At 36.5% G+C, this 13,855-nt stretch overlaps 1 protein-coding gene across 1 annotated transcript in view; it reads left to right on the top strand.

The window, feature by feature from the left end:
* Positions 1-13,855, top strand: part of KIF18A (kinesin family member 18A) — a gene marked incomplete at both ends in the record, with an annotated part of 53,584 nt that overhangs the window by 530 nt on the left and 39,199 nt on the right. Inside the window, 7 exons of the mRNA XM_081328707.1 lie at positions 356-513; positions 1,577-1,681; positions 6,349-6,459; positions 7,620-7,817; positions 11,315-11,491; positions 12,181-12,255; positions 12,492-12,601. Coding sequence (XP_081184833.1) covers positions 356-513; positions 1,577-1,681; positions 6,349-6,459; positions 7,620-7,817; positions 11,315-11,491; positions 12,181-12,255; positions 12,492-12,601 — 934 coding nt within the window. The remainder of the gene's footprint in view (positions 1-355; positions 514-1,576; positions 1,682-6,348; positions 6,460-7,619; positions 7,818-11,314; positions 11,492-12,180; positions 12,256-12,491; positions 12,602-13,855) is intronic.

The following is a 13,855-nucleotide window of genomic DNA, read 5'->3' as shown; positions in this document are numbered from 1 at the left end:
AAGGCAAACTTTGGAAGTATTTTGTTGTTTATTGTTTAAATACTCCATCTTAAAAATTAAGTTGGGAACTTTCTGTATCTCATTTCTTAAATGTCTAGATACTGGCAAAATTAATTAAGAGCAATAAACTTTTCTGAAAAGACAAGCCATTTTACAGTTCTGCTCCAAATACCTGTTTCACTAAAGAGATGTGCTAGAGTAATTTTTGCATAAAATTATGGTTCGCTGCCATACTTCTTCAACCCCATTTTTGTAAATGGGCAAATATCCATTGGGTTGCTTATATTTTGCTTCAAATGTCAGGGTCATGAGTCACGGTCAATTCAAAATTTCTCTGTCTTTTTTCACAATTTAGTACTTGCTTATGGCGCAACTGGAGCTGGGAAGACTCATACAATGCTGGGTTCTCCTGAAGACCCTGGGGTAATGTACCTGACTATGATGGAGCTTTATAATTCCATTGATCGAATGAAAGAAGAAAAGCATTGTACTATTGCAGTTTCATATCTTGAGGTAAGTTAAGGAATTCTGCACAATTTCTTTCAATAAAATAGAATCTTCCAGAAAGAGCATCCCTCTTTTAGTCATTTAATTTTCATGCTGTATTCATATAAGTCTTATTACTTTTGACTGATTGCCTCACTTGTCTATGAGCTGATCATGCCTTATTTAAGATTAGTTTTCTGGAATTCACTTCCACTCCAGTTCAGGGAATCAGCCCATGTCCAGGAATCTTATTAATATCCTATGTTGCTATTTTTAATTGCTTTTATGTGATTTACTCTGTCCATGGAGTTGCCTTCACAGTTTTCAGTGATGTCTCTGAGCATAGCCTTCTACTCTCTTAGGAATTGTGTGCCATACCTCCATAATATTAGATAAAGGTCAAATGTTATCTACAAGTAGTATGATGTAAAGTAGATAGAATTAACAGCGTGGAATTTTGAGTAACATGCAGAATATGTAAGGCTGCATGTGAGATTTATTGAACTGACTCATTTGTCACCCATGACAGAAATAGCTTGGCCTGTTAATTGTTAAACTGATCAAGCATATTTAATATGGGAAATTCTTATAATAGGTTGCAATTTAAAAATATTTTCTTTTATTATATTACACTACATTGTTATTTCACTGGGGGGTGGGAAGTCCTCCGTACTACAAATGATTCTTCTATACTACAAATGTATTTGAATGTATTATTTAGATGCAGTTTCTCACATTTTCCAATACTGCTAGCAGGAAAGAATGAAGGATTAACACAAATAATGGAACTGATGAAGCAGTTTAATTTTACAAAATGACCTACCTATTCTCAGAAAGCTGAATAATAACTTGATTTGTGAATATTGAATTATTGACAACTGAAAGCCTAAAGCAATGGTTTCCAATTATGGTCTTTGAGGTTACTGCAGTTAGTTCCTGACGTGGAAGTTGAAATAAAACTCCCCTCCCATTTTATGAGGTCACTAACTTGGCAAGTGTGCTATATAATGTTTATGCATTTCCCAAATGTTAAAATGCAAATGCAGTGGTAAAACTATGAAATTAAATTAAAGACATTTTTCCCCCCTAGGTCTACAATGAGCAGATACGTGACCTGTTAGTAGATTCAGGACCATTGGCTGTCCGAGAAGATCCTCAAAAAGGAGTTTTGGTTCATGGGTTAACCTTACATCAGGTATGGACATTTCTATATATGTGCCATTGTTATTTGTTTTTTCCTTTACATTTTTTCCCCTTTATTAAAGCATTCAAGTTGGCTACCAATGATTTTTTTAAAGCCATGAATACAACCAACATTTAAAGGTGCAATGGTAGAGAGAGAGAGATTTTTAAATGTCAGTTGAACAGAAGGATCAAAACTAGTTAGACAGTAAATTAATTATTTCAGAAAATCTAGCCTTTGCTTTAAGTTAAAAGCACTAGTTAAATAAAGCCTGGTTGGAGATGGGAGTTCCACAAAATGGGAATAGCCATTAAAGGTCATACTTTAGATCTGTGCTTCTTAAACCTTTTGCTCTCAGGACCCTTTTTCACTTTTAAAAACAATAAAGCTTTTGTTCAGATGGATTATATTTATCAATATTTACTGCATTAAAATTGGGTGCACTTATAGAAAATTTATTGCATCATCTAAAAATAATATGAAGCCCATTAGATATCAGCAAAGGCAAAATCATTTTCATGAAAAACCCTATATATTTTAAAAATAATGAGAGGAATGACTTTGTTTTAAATCTTTACAAATATCTTCAATATCTGGCAAATAATTTTAATGTTGGAACTTCAGAGATTTTTGGGAGACCGCCAGGAATCCTTGAACCACACCTTAAGAAAACCTGCTTTAGACTTGCCCATAATATTCTCTGGAATTAATGTATTGTGGCAACACATGTGGATTGTGAACCACACTTTATTGTTTAGTTTTTTGTGTGAATAGAACATTGGAGCTTATTTAACAAACCATGTATAAATAAGCCACTGCTTAATGGATCATGAAATGTATATTTGATATAAAGCTTATTTTGTGGAGGTGTGGAAGGATCGGGAAAGAAGGAGGTCTTTATTTTTCATTTTCATAATTCTTGCATAAACTAAATGTTTGGTTTATTTGAAGATAGGTGCAATGAATGTCTTAAGGTAGCAGCCCCCAACCTTTTGGGCACCAGGGACCAGTTCCATGGAGAGATGTTTTTTCATGGACCGGAGAGGGCTTGGGTTTTGTGTGCTGCCTGCATCCTGCAGATGGGGCTTTGCTTCTTTGCGCAATCTGGTTTTTGGCATGCCATGGCCCGGTGCCAGTCCACAGACTGGGGATTGGGGACCCCTGTCTTAAAGAGTCAAGGTTGATTAAACACAATGATGAAATTTGGGGATCAAATTCTCTCTGGCTATGCCTGGAGTTCCAGACAAAGCAGTGCTCAGCCCTGTTAGTACTTCCTAGAAATATTATGGTTTTAGTCTAGATAGGGAATTTGAAAAAGCTTCCTACAAAAATATTGTGGCAAGCTACTTCTATGTTGTGATCTAATAAAATTACATATATGTACCCATAAGGTCAGCAAGAAACATATTCAGCTTGAAGAAGACTTCACATTTAAGTATGTCCTGAGCCAAATTGTATATGTGTGCAACTTACTTTGAAAATCACAACAGTTAACTTAAGTAGAAATTAATGAATTTGGGGGAAGGAAATATGGCACTAACAATTACCACACTTTCTACCAACACTTGAAAGATTAATAGACTTCTGAAAAGAGTGGATTATTAATCAGAAATTTCTAATGAGTCTAAAGGTTGATAGAAGAAACCACCTAAAAGTCATAAACTCTGACAAGCAAATTTCATACAAGTAAGAAAAACAAGTTGCTAGCTAACCTAAACCGCAAGCAGAGGAGATACAGAAATAACTATAGGAACCGAGCTTTGTTAATAGAAAATCAGATGGTGATAGATAGGATGTGCACAAAGGGGCTTCCTGGAACGTGGGAGGGATAAGTGCTTTTAGGCGGTCTGGAGTAGTTATCGGATGATTGGGGAAAGGGTGTTGAGTGCGATAGGGGAGGGGGGAATCTGTGTCAGGGGTAGGATATAAAAAATGTGTCAAACAGCTCTTTAAGGTGTGGCTGAACTCCTGTGTGTATGTCAGTTCACCAAGCCTTTGCAAATGCTTCTTTTTAAATAAAACTTTGTTGCTGGAATTCCAAGTGAGTTTGTTTTGGGATCTTGAACTACGTTCCAAACACTTCTAAGTGGCCTGTTAACAAAATGGTTGTTATAAGGCACTTGTTAAGAGCTGACAAAAGAAAACTAAAGAGTTTGGCTTTTATCATCAAATCATTAATTGCGAAACTTGGTTACTGAATTTTTAAGTAATCAAGAACAGCTTTAAATTGTGGTACTATTCTTACATTTGTGTTTATACTTGTGACCTGCCCTCTCATCTGTTTTCCACTCCTGTGCTGCTGCTTTCTGTTTCTCTTGCTTTGTGCTCTTTCCACCCTATTCTGCCTCTTAATTAATCAGAGCTCTGGAGAAAGTTGGCAATGGATTCACAGCAGAGAAATATGTCTTTTAAGAATTTTTGTCTAATACTGAGGCAATTGCATATCAATCAAATTTCCCAAAGTATTAACCTTTAATAGGTCTACCACTTTACTGATAATTTTAATGGCAACAGCATCAAGTGATGAATTGATATGATATGCAAAAAAATGAGCATCAATTATACAAATTTAATGTTTAATAATCTTGAATTCTTAAACGTATACAAGATACACAGCTGTTGATTCCTAATCTTGAATTTTCATGGAGTACAGTTGCCTTGCTCACTATCTGAGCAATAGTGCAAAAATAAGCTATTTTTTTCCTTTATACAATGTAGGGGAGATTTGGAAAGTGCCTAGATTCAAAGGCATATCCAATTCCAAACATTTACACTTATTTCTATCCACCCAGTTAAATATGTTTCAGCTTGTTTGGAAGCTTTTATCCCTTCACCAAAAAAAAAAAACAAAAAAACCCACCCATACTTGAGTTGCTGGACTTTTCAGAAACCTGACAATTATAGCTGCCAATATATGTTAGGATTGGAGAAACTAGGTTTTGGTGGTGTGGTGACTTTGGTCAATCCATCAAAGTCCCTTCAAGATATTGCTACCCACTTCCATGTGCCACCAAAGCTTTTGCATACTGGGTTTTGGGAAGGTAAAGAGAATTGGTGTTATGCATTGTGTTCCCCTTTCTATCCATAGCTAGCTACAGTATATGTCATAAATTCTTAGAAGATAAATGTGGACAATGTTGTTTATTTCTGTTTTATGTACATTGTCACTTATTCTGAATCTTTACTCTTTCATCAGTAGTTTCCAAAATATGCTGAAATTCCTATTCCAGAGACAGCCTATTTGGTGTAGCAGTTAGGGCACCAGGCTAGAAATGGGGAGACTGAGTTCTAGCCTTATTTAGGCATAAACCAGTTGAGTGTCCATTAGGCCAGTCATTCATTCTCAGTCCTAGGAAGGAGGCAATAGCAAACCACTTCCAAAAATGTTACCAAGAAAACTGCAAAGACTTGTCCATGTAGCTGTTAAAAATCATGCTGGGAAAGGACCTCCTCCACCCCTAAAAAAAATTACAGTATTGACAATAAATTTGGTGGTCATTTTGTGTGTAGGTCTGAGGAGACAAAAAAGATACCTGAAAATAGTTCAGGAATAAAAAAAATGGTGCAGTATGTTGCAAAAAGGATCTTCAGAAAGTTGGTCTTCTAGTGGCAGAATTTTTCTGTGGAACAGAAAGCATCAACATCATGAATTTGTATAACAGAGCTAAGATGCGCAGATTTTTTGAAGAAACTATTTTTTGGGAGAAAATTGAAGACTAGACTGAAGATGCAGTTGCATAGGTCAGGGGTCCCCAACCCCCGCTCCATGGACCAGCACCGGTCCATGACATGCCAGCAACCGGGCCGCACAAACAAGTGAAGCCCCATCTGTATGCAAAATCGCACTCCCTCTGGTCCAGAAAAAACCTCTCTAGATGTAACTGGTCCCTTGTGCCCCAAAAGGTTGAGGGGCGCTGGCTTAGGTGATATTGTTTCAACAGAAATGAGATGGTCAGGTTTATTCCAAAACATCTTTTCTCCTATGAAACGAGTTAGACTTTTCTTCCTTGGCCTCTGCTAGTGAATGCATACTGATCATGTCGAATTTTTCTTCTGCTTTTTAGGGAGTGGGTATGATAGATTCTTCTGAAAATAGAACACTAAATCAATACTATAAATTTGAGACAGTGGAATGAGAGTTACCGTTTGCTGTTATCCTTGCTGTGAATTGACGTAATTATTTTTTATGAATTGTGTATGTTTTTGTCCCCTGTAAATGTTTAATTCTGGAACTCTGAATGTTCTTGTTATTCATCTGCTTTAAGATGAATTATAGGCAACCATTAATCTGATGTAACCACCTACCTAGTCAGAATGAGTTACTGGTTTTAAACAGACATTACAGGACTAGAGCTGTATTAATCTGGGTTAGCCAAAAGTCAGAAAAAGTGTGATAATGTAGGAAATTACGGTGTTTTCTTCCTGTCTGTTCCCTCTGAATATTATGCAAATTATTTTTGTACATAAGCTTTGGGCAGGTATTGATGCTTGCGTGCACTAAGAGAAGCTGATTTGATAAGAAATATCATCTTACTTCATTTGTACTATTCATCCCTTGAGATAAGATGGCAACTGGAGATTAAGTTTAAATTATTATTGGATCTTGTGATAATAACATGTGATTAAGATCATGTAAAGATTTACTAATTTCACTGGGTCTTTTCCTCAATCCTTGGTAGCCCAAATCTGCAGATGAGATCTTGCAAATGTTGGATTATGGAAACAAAAACAGAACACAACATCCTACTGATGTGAATGCCTCCTCATCTCGGTCCCATGCTGTCTTTCAGGTAAGATGAAACGGTAGATAAGGTGTCTGACGATTTGAGATAACCTTTGATGCTTTGTGTAAAAGATAGAAAGAACTCTCAGATTAGGGTATGCCATTCATAATAGCTTTGTTATTGGGAAGAGAGTTCCAGCTTGCAGACACATGGCGCCTGCTTTAAATCCTTTGTGCTAAATAGCCTCTCTGGTCTGTTGAAGTGTTGGAGCTGCTTGTGAGAATAAATGTCTCATGTACTAACATTAGAGCAATATGATTTTGCAAACTGATTTTCCCCCTGTTCATTACTTTTAATAAATGTGTTTTGAGTTAAAAGCAGCTGGAACCTATACATGTTTATTCCTGTAAAATTCCCATTGATTTCAGTCAGTCTCATTGCTTGGGAATCCTAGTCTATAGGGTTGGAGCCAAAAAGCTTTCCAAGAAAATGTCACAATAAAAAGCAAACTTTCCAAATGTGCTGTCCAACTTTAACTCGTGATTTTATAGCACAGTATGCTGCATTTAATTGTATTGGGTAGTCAGGAGTGGCACATGAGACAAAATGCAAGGAAATTTAATAAAGTTCATTTTCCAAAAAGTGATTTAATCTCAGGAATATCATCTAACATAAATTTTAATTCTTTTAAACACTTAAATCTCTCAATCACCCCCAACTCTCGGACCAAGAAAAACCTAAGTGTGTGTGTAATAATCTGTGACTGTTGCCCTCTAAATTGGTGCATATATATGGGGATGTTATTACATGTAGTCCTCTATGTACAACCACAATAGAGCCCAGAATTTTTTGTTGATAAGTAAAGTTTTGTTAAGTGAGTTTTGCTCTGTTTTGCAACCTTCCTTGCCATAGTTGTTAAGTGAACCACTTCAGTTAAGTTACCAACATGGTTGTTAAGAGGATCTGGATTCCTCATTGATTTTGCTTGTCAGAAGATCGCCAAAGGTAAATTTACATGACCCCAGGACATAAATATGAGTCATCGGAATTTTGATCATGTGACCCTGGGGATGCTGCAACAGTCATAAGTGTGAAAAACAGTCACAAATCACTTTTTTTGCTGCTGTTGTAACTTTGGTCACTAAATGAACTGTTTTAAGTTGAGGACTATCTAAATTTGGAACCTTGCTAAGTTGCTTTTTTCTTCTGTTTTTTTTTAAATGTAGATTTATTTAAGACAACAAGATAAAACTGCAAGTATCAGTCAAAATGTCCGTATTGCCAAAATGTGTCTTATTGACCTGGCAGGATCCGAACGTGCCAGAGCCACAAATACCAAAGGAGCTCGTTTTAGAGAAGGAGCAAATATAAATCGGTCACTGCTTGCTCTTGGCAATGTTATTAATGCCCTTGCAGACTCAAAGGTCAGTAATAACTTCCTTCCAATCTCCAGTAATGTTTCTATTCGATTTCATGTCAGTCACTGATGTGATGAGCTACACAATCTTATGTGTCTTTATTCATTTGGGTTGTAGTTGTTTGCATGCTTCATATTTGAGAGTGTCTAGGCATGAGTCCTACTGTCAACAGCGGGGTTTCCTAAAGAGAGAACTAATGACATAGTTTATCATTTTTGGATCTGGAAATATGCTCCTGTTTTTTATTTATTTAGTTGAGAAGGATGAGCTGAAAAATAACTAGCATTAGACGACAGCTAAAAAGAAATTCTCCTGTTTCCTGGAAGGAACTCCCCAAATTAGCTCCAAACCACATATATCCTGGTTGTCACATGTTTGCAAGAGAAGGAAAGTTGATTGTATGCTTGCATCGAGAATCTGGGCCAGAGGTTTTCTTTATGCCACTATATGTGGACATAGGACACCCCCAGCAGCATAATCTAGCACAGGGGTGTCAAACTCAATTTCATTGAGGGCCGCATCAGCATTGCGGTTGTCCTCAGGGGGCTGGGTGGGTATAACCAGGGTGGCCGTGGCCTACTGGGTGGGCGCAGCTAGAGTGCGTATGGCCTACTGGGTGGGCATGGCCAGCTCTACAGTGTTCGCATCAAGGGTGCCTGTGGGGGCTGGGGCAGGAGTGGGACAGATCTGAGGGTCTCTGGCAGAAGGAGGGTCTCTGGGCCAGGGCCAAGGCAGTGGGGGCCATTCCCTCACTGTTTCCAGGATGGCTTTGCGGGCCACATGAAACCACTTTGCGGGCCGGATCTGGCCCCCGGGCCTTGTGCTTGACATGTCTGATCTAGCATACAGAGATTCACTCACATTGCCTCTCGCAGTGAATCTTGTTGCAATTTTATTTATAATGTTAATTTTTCTATTATTGATATTTCACATTTCTGAGGTAAGGCAAAGCTGGATGTATCCTTTGCAACCAATGTTTTGGAACAAGCAGGAAAGGGGTGGGAAATGCATCTTTTTCAACTGTTAAAGCCACCCCCCTTTTTTCCCAGGCACACACAGTTGCTTTTAAATTGGCTGTGCATGCCCTTTGCTGAGAAAAATACAAAGATACAAAATAAAGTTAATAGGCAGTATTGTAATAATGTGGTTTTTTTAAAAGATGAAATTCTTTAAAAATAAAATAAAAGTGATCAGAGCAGCCTATGGAGATCTAAAATGATGTAAATACTGTACTAAGGCACAGCTAATTAAGAACGTGTCTAACCAAGTCTGGGGGGGGGAATTGGAATAAGAAACTTTAAGTCAACTTTTCAGATGAATTATTAGGAGCCGTAGTCAGGCAGATCAACACCACCATAAACAGGCCTCCAGAAAGAAGTCTACAGAAAAGTAAACCAAGGATTGTATGTAGCAAATTTTATCAAGTCAGGTCAAATTGGTCAGGAGACACAGAAGGTGACTAGAAATCAGAGTCCAAGTTAATCAAATAAGTCTGGATATGAAACCACGGAATGACAAGACAGGTAGGTAGGTACATGATTTCTAGTAATTTGATCAGAACATTTTATATATATACACACACTTTGGAGGGCCAAGTCCCTCTAAGCTTGCGCCTGTTACTTTGGAAAAGTTGGGCCTTATAGCCCTGCATTTCAGGACTATTTATCTTGCTGGGCTTCCACATGATGGCACTGTCACTCTCTAAAATTTATGTCTTGCAGTTCTAGTTGGCATCCTGCCCAGGTTGTTGGAATGGGATCTGGTTTAGGTTGTGTACCAAGATTTAGTTCTCTGCCTCTGGGTACTAAGTATCCTTTTTTTTCCCCTGACCAGCTGGACATCCATGATTTCAGTTTTCAACATCCAGGCCTTGCTGGTGGGAGGTGTGGTCCAACACAGCTGGAGTACCATATGTCTAAAATGTTTGTTAATAATAAAAATGTTTATTAATGAAAGCACGCTATTTAAGCCATTCAGAGAAAAAAATGTTGTAGTTCAAAATTATGACCAAGAATAAAAGCTAGTATACTGTAGGCTGTCAGATATAGTTTGTGTTAATTTAAAGAATTATTGCAAGATATTGTATTGTCATTCGACAACCTTTAAGACACTTTATGGGAAATACAGTTCATGTTGAAGAAGTGACTGAAACCAGTCAATTATCTAAGTTACGACAAAAAAACTAAATTTTGTAGAGACAAAGGCAGAAAATTATAAATTTGATGTTTAATCCCAAAAATAATGTCATTAGAAACTAATGAATCTGGTGACAGATTCACAACACATATATTAGTGCTGTTTAATTTATATGACTGTTCTTTTCATATGCAGAATGAATTTACAAAGTTGAGGAAGTAGAACTATTAACAATTAGGGAGATAAAAAATTTCCAGCAGTAGAATGAAATCCTTGAATTAGTAGAAATTATTAATAAAATACACAATTATAATAGAAAAATCTAATGTATTTCATGATTTAAATAAATAATTTCACTATGAACTATTCTAGACTGTTTAATAACTATATTTGAAGAAGCTTTGGGCACACCACATCATGTGATGGAATCACTGTTGTGACTTTATTGAAGTGCAGTCTAGTTATCTGCAATACAGGGCATTTGTTTCCACACAGATTTCCATGGAAACTAGAATTTGTTTGTTTTAAAAATTGATACAGTCAGTCATGTTCAACGAACTTTGGGTGATTCCCAATGAATACTGATAATGCCAGGTTGATGTTCACATGGAAGTGTTTATGTGTAAACCACATCTCCCCACTGCATTCAGTTGCCCTACAATCATAGACAAATAACAGTTTAGTGATGTCACAGCTAAAGGATGTTGACCATTCACCACATCTTCAAGTCTGCTTGGAAATATATCAAGACTACTGTGAAAACTGGAATTATGGCTTTGTGACTGATGTGTCCAGCAGTTGTTTACAATGATGTTGCAGACCCATTGTGGTCCTCCACTCATTACAGATTGCTGCTATAATTTTCCATTATAATTAACAATAGGGGAAAAAATAGAGAAGTTGCTGTTGTTGACTTTCACTAGAGAACAGGGGTGTCAAACTGCCAGCCTGCGGGCCAGTTGCATCATGCAGAGGCTGCACCCACCCCAGCTCCAGCAATGCAAAAAAAGTCACAAAATGTCGCAACACATCACGTGGTGTGGCGATTTTGACAACCGTGCTATAGAAAGAAGAAGACTACTGGAAGAGTAGAGGGACTTACTAGTTTCATCCTTACATTTTTCATTTTAAGAATTTAGGAATATAACTTGCTAACTTCTGATTTAATTAGAAGGGGAAAAAATCTAGTACAGAAGGTTGAGGATCAGCCAGGTGTTGTAAACAAGCAATTTTTTTCAAGATTTTATCACCTACTGCAAAATGTGCAATGTGGAACAGCTGTTCGGTGTAGGTCCTGGTCTGAAGCTAGAGTAATCTTAGCAAGCTATTAAACACCTCATGTATTCTGTTGCTTTGGTTTTTCCCAGAAAAAGAATCAGCACATTCCCTATCGGAATAGTAAGCTTACTCGTTTACTGAAAGACTCTCTTGGAGGAAATTGTCGCACTATCATTATAGCTGCTATTAGTCCTTCCTCTTTGTTCTTTGATGACACATATAACACTCTTAAATATGCCAACCGAGCCAAAGACATCAAATCCTCAGTAAGTAAATACTGTTTTAAAATTCTTCATTAATAATAGCAAATTATCATTTTAAAGTACACAGATGAATATATCTTTTTTTGCTTCTTACTTTAAAATAGTGCAGCGGTCAACCTGTAATATTTATTTGCTAGAGCTTATATGCCACTCCATTCCCAAAGGACTTACAGATTTGAGAAGACTCAAAGCTAATGAAATAATAATGTCTAATTAAATTAGTTAAATAACCGTGGTGATCAGGGAAAAATTGGGAGAGGAGGGCTTCTTAACCAGAAGAGTCCACTCCTCATAACAATTTGTCCAATGAGTCTCTAGAAAAGTTACTTTTAATAGTTTTGCTTCCCTTCCTCCTTTTTCTTGTCCATTCTTTCCTTCTACCATAATATTCAAATAGTTCCTTGACTTTCAAGATTCCATTTGATTCCTTCTCCCCCACCTGTTCAATGCAATTCTCTGCCTTTCCAAAGAATTTATTCAATCCCGTGGGTAACTGGATTTGACCGCATGTATTTTTTTTTACTTTGTTTCTAAGGGTTGGCTGGTTTTAAGATGAGGTTACCAAGAATTCTGTGTGATGTCTAGGTAATAACGTTTAAGAAGCATTGATAGCAAAGGAGAATGTACCAATAATATCACAATGAAGAAGAAGAAGAAGATGATACTAACTTTTTTAATCCATCCCTCTACAGATAAAGAGCAATGTTGTAAGCCTGGATAGCCATATAAGTCAATATGTTAAGACCTGTGAACAACAAAAGAAAGAGGTATGCTTGTTGCTACAGTTGTTGATTACTAGTATTAAAAAAATGTAGGAATAAAGAAAGTAAGTATTGATGCTAATTATTATGCATTAAAATAACTATTATACACCAACACTGAAGAAAATCAGGCATCAGAAATATAGTAATGAAAGCTTTAAAAATTGTTTTACAAATATAAAATTAAAAAAGATAATGTGCACCAAGTTCCTTCATTTTTATTAAACTACTTACTGTTTCAGATTTTAATGCTGAAAGAGAAACTGAAAATGTATGAAATGGGAAAAGTATCTGTTCCCAGTAATCAAGATACAGCAATATGTACAAATCAACAGCAGGTTGAAATATCAAGGTAGTATTTATGTTTATTTTCTTTTATATGTACAGCTCAAATCATGCTTATATGTTTTCTAAGAATAATGAAGCATATAAACGCATCTTTTGTTGTCAATCTTTGATCTTAAACACTGCTGTAATGTGCCTGGCTATTCTGTACAATAGAAGACTCATCCTATACCAGAATATGATTTGGCTGGCTTCAGAAATGGGTGTGATCAATTCATGGAAGTCATGAAGACCAATGGCAATTAGCCTTGATCGGCGTGTGACTGTCTCCAAAGGCCATATACTAGGAGCCTACTGGGCTCCTAGTTGGTTGGCTCATGTGAAAACAGACTGCTGGATTAGCTTGGACAGGTGTCCAATTCATCAGGTCACTGTTTATATTCTTATGTTAATCCATATTCCTGTAGTACTATTTGGTGATCCCATCTTTACCCAAGGATTCATTTCCCAAGCTTGTAGGAGAAGGGACATCAAACTGCTACTCACTAAATATGATAAACTAATCATAAATTCTAGATTCATACCACATAAAGTAGCTACAGTGTAATTGGCTATCGTGGGTTTAGCATATTGTGCAAATTACAATCATTACCACTGTTTTTCTTGATTGCCTTAATAATATAAAGTTCATTACACAGTGGTACAGATTGAATCTCTGTCCCAGAGACTAACAGGCCCCTGTTTGGCAATTTAAGTGGTTTGAACCAATATGACTCCTTATTTAAACAATTTATACTGGTTTCTGATTTATTTCCAGGATTAATTCAAAGCCATATTTTTAAAGCTGTTTACCACTGGGAGTAGATGAGGCACCATCTTTTATAGATCTTTCACACTTGTTGCCTTTTTTTATCCTTAGGGTTTAGGACTCCCTTTTAAAGAATTTTTTTCCCTTTTTACCAATTTTTGATCATATTGTTAAAACCTTTCTTTATAAGAAGGCTATTGTGCTTAATTTTGGTGAAAATGATTTTAATGGTTTATTTGATTAATACACTAATATTCCTTTCTTTTGTTTGTGTATCAACTATGTTTCAGTATTTGATATGCTTTAATTGCTGGAGTCTGTTTTGAGGAAAATCGTAGCTGTGTTTTTAAAAGATGGTCCTTTGAATTTCTAGAAATCGAATGGAAAAAAATAGCTGAAATGCACAAAGAAAATAAGCTACTAAATTCTGGACCAGGCATTTTGAGGGACTAAAAATGCAATTGTTTAACTTGTTCAGATTTTTTTTTGTAAGTCAGAATTCAAAATGCTTTT

This window comes from Vipera berus, assembly GCF_964194415.1.
Source record: "Vipera berus genome assembly, chromosome: 1".
Lineage (NCBI taxonomy): Eukaryota > Metazoa > Chordata > Lepidosauria > Squamata > Viperidae > Vipera > Vipera berus.
This window is presented reverse-complemented; position numbering and strand designations above follow the sequence as displayed.